The sequence below is a fragment of the Lampris incognitus genome, chromosome 11, assembly GCF_029633865.1.
Source record: "Lampris incognitus isolate fLamInc1 chromosome 11, fLamInc1.hap2, whole genome shotgun sequence".
NCBI classification, from domain to species: domain Eukaryota; kingdom Metazoa; phylum Chordata; class Actinopteri; order Lampriformes; family Lampridae; genus Lampris; species Lampris incognitus.
In genome coordinates this window covers 23,424,393-23,432,394 of record NC_079221.1, presented here as the reverse complement: position 1 = coordinate 23,432,394, position 8,002 = coordinate 23,424,393, and the positions used below count along the sequence as shown (strand labels likewise).

General features: G+C 42.2%; 1 protein-coding gene across 1 annotated transcript; it reads left to right on the top strand.

The window, feature by feature from the left end:
- Positions 1 to 5,389: 5,389 nt before the first annotated feature.
- Positions 5,390 to 7,261, top strand: LOC130120891 (trace amine-associated receptor 13c-like). Its single transcript, XM_056289700.1, has 2 exons — positions 5,390 to 5,562; positions 6,442 to 7,261. The coding sequence occupies exons 1-2, from the start codon at positions 5,390 to 5,392 to the stop codon at positions 7,259 to 7,261; spliced, it is 993 nt and encodes a 330-aa protein (XP_056145675.1).
- The last annotated feature ends 741 nt before the right edge of the window (positions 7,262 to 8,002 follow it).

The following is an 8,002-nucleotide window of genomic DNA, read 5'->3' as shown; positions in this document are numbered from 1 at the left end:
CACTACCAACAGGGCTGTTGAGGGGCGAAAACATGTTTTCAGTTGGGAGGGGTGACTACAGATCAGGCCACTTGACCGGTAGCTTGCTCTTGCGAGCCTTCCCATGATGGCAAAAAGAGACAAACCTTACTGCATCTGCCGATCAGGCTGAGCTAGTGCTAACAATAGCAGGTCTACTGTCAGGCCTGGCACTACCTGGAGTGCCTGTCAAATCCTAGCTGAAAAAAGCTGCTCTAACTCACAGACATGTCTCTCTGGTAGAGACAACCTATCTGTAACTGTCTGTGAATGTTCTCATTCATCCAGGTCATGGTTATCCAAAGGAGATGAATCAAGTGCAACTGGACTTGGTATATATCCGTGAAGACGTTTCGCCTCTCATCCAAGAGGCTTCCTCAGTTCTGGCTGGTGATGAGTCACCAGCCAGTCTAGTCAGAAAGGCACGAACTGAGGTAGCCTCTTGGATGAGAGGCGAAATGTCTTCACGGATATATACCAAGTCCAGTTGCACTTGATTCAACTCTTTTGGACTATCTGTAACTGCGGATAACTCACCAGACACCATCGTTTTAATGATGTTGGTTTGACTGAAAGTGCAATAAAGCTAATTGCTAAGCTAGGCTAAGCTCGAAGCTAATAAATGGCCTAGGGATGAAAGGCTGCCCACAAACAAAAATCGTCTGAGAAAGAAAAGTAGCGAATCTAGCAGTAAGTGAATGAAGCACAGAAAATAGCAAAATCAGTAGGACAAATGAAGTAGTGGAGAAACTGCTTGCATTTTTCAGTGGATACACCCAAAAATTGGTTAGGGGGCTAACCAAGTCCAGAAGACATCAGGACTGTTTGATGAGAATGATACTGAGATGAAACAGCTCATCTCCAAGAAAAGGAAAGCCTTTCATGCTGGACAAAATTATGTAACCTACAAGGCAAAAAGAATGTCTTACTCCAGAGCCAAGGCAGATGTTGAGAGACATGTGAGGGAGCTTAAGAACTCTTGGGGGAAAGAAAAGGCTCTGGAAATCCAGAGACTGGCCAACTGAGGTGACACTAGAGGCTTTTTCAGTGCTACTAAAGCCTTCTATGATCCAAGTAACTGCAGCTTCATTCCCTGCGCTCAAAGGATGGGCAGGAGCTGCTAAACAGGGCAGCTCAGTCACACAAGGGTCTGCCGAAAGCAGCTGACACTCAATCCCAGCTGGGTGTCTAGAAAAGCGCTAATAATAATTATTATTATTATTATATACCCCATGCTGCTGATGTGCAGGGCTCTGACTAGGAGCTCTGAGGCCAATTCTACCCCGCTCCCGTCGCCAGACACCCCAACGCCTCCAGACTTCAACTGGATATAAGGCCGGATATTGTACACCCTGATCAGAGGTGGAGACCTACGTAAGAATGTTTTTAGAGTGCCACAGGGGGTGCGCAGTCCTCAGTTGCACTGTCTTTGCAATGACAGGTTGGTCCTGGTGCCAAGGGCTTATACCTAGGATGACCAGTCACCCATCATGACTGCATGAGGCTGCTGGAAACTCCAGACTGTCACAGAACTGCCTAATGTGTGCCGCCAAACACCTTGCTTTTCTCTTGGGGTGAGCTCCCCTAGCCTTTCTCTCAATAGACTTCCCACAAGGCAGCAGGGCAGTGGTTGACCATGAACAGCCTCTGAGGACCACTGCAGTTCCGAGATCCCTTACCAACTTTGCCTGAGCCTGTGAGGTGCCCAGTCACCATGTGTGGCCGCAATGAGGCCTGGAAGAGGGTCTTGGCAAAATAGAAGGCTATGTACTGGCAGGGGAAGGCTTACGCTCTGGGCTGCTTCCTTGTTCACCAAAAGGGCTAACCAGCAGCAGCAAACTGTAAGCAAGGGGTTAAAAAACAGGGGGTAAGCAAGAATGTATTTCCCTCTAACTACTGCACTACTGCACTAGACATATTACGTCACCCTGTGTGGAACACACAAACACACACTCAAAAAAAAAACCAAACCGTTTCTTTCCCCTCGGTCTAATACTGCCGATGAGACCTTATTTGCCTAAAGCTTTAAATAAAATGAATACAACTGCTTAATGGCCTAGGGTATCTCTCTACCAAAGGAATTTGTTCACACCTCTTTGTAAGAGTCAGATGATGACAAATTAAACCACAGAGGTATCAGTCCAATCAGAGGTGTGAAAAAAATACACAAGTTATAAGTCATAATGTGTAACATACACACATCCAAACATGATGCAACCAAGGCTTCAGAGACCAACAAATAAACAGGGCGCTTGGTGAATTAATCAAATGTGCTTTCCATGTAGCTAAGTTCAGTGTTATAACTTTCATTAGTTTTGAGTTCCTGCCAATAGTTTAATTATTTTGGGGAGTTGGTCTAAGGAGGGTTGGAGGTCACACTATTGTTAGGCTTCTAACTGTTACCTCATGAATTTGATAGTTAGTATGCTCAATGGATTCATCCTATTCTCATTATATCTATAATTGAGATTTCCTATTTATTTTGACTAAGCATTGCATCACCCAGAACAGAAATCTTGCCGCAGTTGTGGAGCCCGGTTACCCTTGGAACTACACTTACCAGCCAAAACTTTAAAAAACGTACCTAATGTTGTGTAGGTCCCTCTCGTGCCACCAAAACATGGACTCCCAACACCTCTGAAAGTTTTACTGGAATTTGGCATCAAGATGTTAGCAGCAGATCCTTTAAATCCTGTAAGTTGCAAGGTGGGGCCTCCATGGATCGGACTTGTTTTTTCAGCACATCTCACAGATGCTTGATTAGAGTGATATCTGGGGAATTTGGAGGCCAAGGCAACACCTTGAACTCTTTGTCATGTTCCTCAAACCATTCCTGAATGATTTTTGCAGTGTGGCAGGGTGCATTATCCTGTTGAAAGAGGCCACTGCTATCAGGGAATACCGTTGCCATGAAGGATTACACCTGATCTAGAATGATGTTTAGGTCAGTGGCACATGTCAAACTAACATCCACATAAATGCTAGAACCCAAGGTTTCCCAGCAGAACATTGCCCAGAACATCACACTGCCTTCACCTGCTTGCCTTCTTCTCATAATGCATCCTGGTGAGATCTCTACCCCAGGTAAATGGCACACATGTACCCGGCCATCCTTATGATATAAAAGAAAATGTGATTCATCAGATAAGGCCACCCTCTTCCACTGCTCCTTCGTCCAGTTCTGACGCACACATACTACATGCCCATTGTAGGTGCTCTCCACAGTGGACAGGGGTCAGCATGAGCACTCTGACACCACAAGAACTGTCGTTTTGGAGATGCTCTAACCCAGTCATCTAGCCATCCCAGTTTGGTCCTCGTCAAACATGCTCAGATCCTTGCTTGCCAATTTTTCCTGTTTCCAACACATCAACCTCAAGAACTGACTGCTCACTTGCTACCTAATATATCCCACCCCTTGACATTTGCCGTTGTAACGACATAATCAATGTTATTCACTTACCTGTCAGTGGTTTTAATGCTTTGGTTGATCTGTGTGTGTTTTTGAGAGCCTTTGACCTCTGTGGAGTCCAAAGAAAAAAAAGGTTTATGGTTATTGAAACAGATAAAAGTTGATTTCAATTGTAGTTACAAGAGCGCTGACCAAACTTCATATGACACAGAGACAGAAAAACTGGTGTCCATTCCTGGTGGGGTTTTTTTTTTTGACAATTATTACTTACAAAGGACAATCCTAAAATAAATCTATTCTTATTGTCATTAGTTCATTGTTATTATGTGTGACAAATTTCAGACACATTCAGAAAAGGACACGATATGAGATATAGTATTCTGCTTTGCAGGGTTTTATCAAACAGTCAACCTTAAAGCAGGGAACCTAGTTCAAATTTCCTTTTTTAGCACAGTATAGCCCCTGCCCCCTACCCTCGAAATGTAACAGTGAGTCAAATTTTTACAGTTTGAAATGTATAATAGTTTTCTAGATGTCAACCTGAACAGTCAAGTCATGGAAATTACTACCAGTCATCAGACAATAAAGTTTTGTCTGTGCTTATCTATGGTAGTGTCTTAACGCATGCTCAGTAATCCAGGTAAGAAAATCAAAGAATGTCACGTATCTGGAAAAACCCAAAAGCAGACGGGACAACCAGGTAAGGGAAGAAATCAAGTCTTTATTGACGTGGCCGATCCCAGGGGTAGAGCAGGAGTTGGCTCAGTGGCAGGTAGACTGGCAGGCTGAAGTCCATGAATGGCAACATTCCAGCGAAGACTGGTCCACAGTGGAGGCTTCTTAAGGGTGAGGGTGATTGCTTGATGGCCAGCAGGTGTGCCGGGGTGAAGGAGGGGTGAGCAGGTGTCAAGGGAGAGGGGGTGATTGCTTGATGGCCAGCAGGTGTGCCAGGGTGAAGGAGGGGTGAGCAGGTGTCAAGGGCGAGGGGCTGTGACAAAGAAGGTTGAATCAGTTCATCTGGACACGTTTATTGACAGATGCGTTTCATCACTCATCTAAGCTACATCTTCAGTCTCAACTGACTACAGGTATCCCCACCCTGATAAACAATACAGTTGCATAATGACCGAAACCAACGACATATGCAATGCAATGGACACACCTATATTGGCATATGAAACTGATCATTGGTTTCGGTCGTTATGCAACTGTATTGTTTATAAGGGTGGAGATAACTGAAGTCAGTTTAGACTGAAGAGGTCACTTAGATGAGTGATGAAACGTATCTGTGTCCAGATGAACTGATTCAACCATCTTTAACAATCTATGGTAGGTAATCAAATCTCATGAGGACTTCTTTTTTTCATTTCAAAATGTAGTTCTGTGACACTGTCTGGAAAACTTACAAAACCATTGATTATGCCAATGTTTAATAAGATACTTCTTTTCGTTGTAATTGCTCATCTACAGACATGATGACCTCTCTTCAAAGCACATGGCAGAGGTCTTATCTATAGAGGAGATGCTTACTGCTAGCCCCATTAGTTTGAAAACAACCTGTGACATAAGATTAGGAGAAGAAGGAAGGAGGTGGGGTTGCGGGGCAAGGAAGGCAAAAGATGGGAAGGAGGGAGAGATGAGAAGAGAAAAGAAAAGAAAGGAAGTCACAGAGGAGAAGAGAGTGAGTAAGGAGGGAGGAAAGAATGAGAAAGGAGGAGGACAGATGAAAGGAGACAGAGCAGCAGAGGGTGACGATGAGGAGAGAGTGCAGCAGAAAGTGATGAAGATGGAGATGAAGAGGATGAAGAAAAGGGAGTCTCTGAAGGAGAAAGAGTGAGGGGGGGTATGAGAGGACAGGAGGGAATAGTAGAAGGAGATAAATACATTGTGTGATAATGGTGATATTTGGTCAGAGAGCTGACAGACCTCAGCAGCTTCTCCCCTCCTCGCTCTCTGGTGATGCAGACTCCGGAAGGAATTGAGCTCTGCTTTCCACAACTCCCCAACTCCTCCTGCAGGAAGCCGATGCGTCCTCACTCCGAGACCGTGTTTCTCCACATTATGCTGTCCTCCATCTCTCTGTTGACGGTGGCTCTCAACCTCCTGGTCATCATCTCCATCTCCCATTTCAGGCAAAAATAAATTTCTCATCATAGCCTAAAAAATTCATTAAATTCGTTAAACTTACAAAGAGATATTGCTTATGGGTTGGTTAATTTTATGACAAACAATTGGCTTTTAATAAGTACGTTCAGATTCTTCAGTATTACTCCAATTCTGCCACACAGGCCACAGTTTTGAAATTCAGTACCAATTTAACCTCGCCCTGAGTGGTATTGTTTTTTTTGTTGTTGTTTTTTTTGGTGCAATTTATTTCTGTTTGTTTGTTCATCAACACTTAACATAAAAACAGCAGCGGCAAACAGTATGAAACGTTTAGGGAAGGCGGGCAATGTTCCCCAGATGACCTGATTAAATTTAGAAGGTAATTGGGTAAAAGTCAAAGTCAAGGTCAAAAAGGTAAAAAAAAAAAGAGAAAGAAAAAAAAATGTCACAATCGTTTTTTCTGCCATAACTTTGACAAAAACGGGCTGATTTATCCAAACCAATACCAAAATATTTGACTTCCTATTTGAAAGACATATTCCTTGCAATTGTTATGCATTTTTTCCATGACTGATAATGTTAAAAGTCCAAGGGTTTGTTGTGCCTGGCACCACTTGTTATTGTCTCTATTACTATCAGTCATAATGATAATAATATTGAAGATAGTGACATTTGACTCTGTGAAAACCATTGAAGTGTATTTTTTTGTTTTTTACAAGGTAGCACAAGAATTGCTATTAATATACAAATTGCAAAAACTCAGAGAACTTTCTATTGGCCTATACATAATCACACTACTCCAACACATGAAAGTCATTCTAGTAGATGCCTATTGTTATTGTTATTGTTTTGCTGTAAACACAATAATATTGCAAGTTATTGTACCGATTTTTCCCCCCCTCCAGGAAGCTCCATACACCCACCAACCTCCTCCTTCTCTCCCTGGCCATCTCTGACCTACTCGTTGGTCTCCTGATGCCAAGTTATAGGTTCCACGTTTTGGGAGACTGCTGGTTCCTGGGTGACTCTCTGTGTGTAGTTTCCCACTTTCTAAGCTTCATCATTATTTCTGCCTCTGTAGGGAACATGGTGCTGATATCTATCGACCGCTACGTGGCTATTTGCGACCCTCTGCATTATTCCACCAAAGTCACTCAAAGAAGAGTTCAAATCAGTGTGTGTATATGCTGGTTCTGTTCTTTTTTCTACAACAGCCTGGTACTAAAAGACTTCCTTAACCAGCCAGACAAGTATAATTCCTGCCATGGAGAGTGTGTTTTGATGATCGACTACATTGCAGGAGCTGTTGATCTTATTTTGACCGTCATCGGTCCCATTACTGTCATCATAGTTCTGTATATGAGAGTGTTTGTCGTGGCTGTGTCTCAGGCACGTGCCATGAGGTCCCACATTGTATCTGTCCCATCGCAGAATACAGTGACTGTAACTGCTAAGAAATCTGAGAGGAAAGCAGCCAGGACTCTTGGTGTTGTCATCGTAGTGTTTCTGATGTGTTTCTGTCCATATTACTATCCGCCTTTCGCAGGCCAGGGCACACTGAGCAGTGCTTCATCTGTGGCCATTGTGACCTGCCTTTTGTACTGTAACTCCTGTCTAAACCCTGTAATCTATGCGTTTTTCTACCCGTGGTTTAGAAAAACAGTTAAACTCATAGCTTCACTTCAGATATTGCAGCCTGACTCCTGTAAGGCCAACATAATTTAAAGAGACTGTTGACATAATGTGGTGAGATCTTTTTCTATGGATGTCAAGTTCATTTTTTCATATTGGCCATAACACAAAGGTTAATTCTAGAATAATATAGAAACAACATAGATGTTCAGTGATACAATTGAAAATAAATTGAAGATGTGCTTCAGGAAACGCAAACAGACATAGTAGTGATACACTCTCAGCTGTAATACTGACAAATATTTAAATAGGGCCGACTGAAATAGGAAAAGAGCTCAGGACAACAGTTATCAAAATAGAAAAGAATGAAATGCTTCAAATCATCTGTAGAACTTTGATTTATTGTGATCATGTTTATCAAACATCATAAAACTACACTCTGAAACAAATGCATCCCACAACATATTACAACTGCTTATAGAAAGTGTGCTGAGTTATTATTTGTTTAACTCTGTGAATGTCCTTTGAAAATACAACTGTCAATCTATTCATTTATTAATGGACCTTTATTCAATGGGGAATGAAGAGCTACAGTTAATTCTATGCAATTTCTACCTGTGGTTTTTTTGTATTTGTAAACATTTTTGTGTGAAAACAAAATATGAATGTTGAAAATGGAAAAAATGGACATAGCTTATCCTAAACAGTAATACTAAATAATAATATGATTTAACTGATTGTATTCATACCTTTCATGCTGAAACAAGGGTGAGCTCACCTTTTAAAGACATGTTTTAAGAGGTAACACAAATGAGTTAGAAAGTGTATACTCAA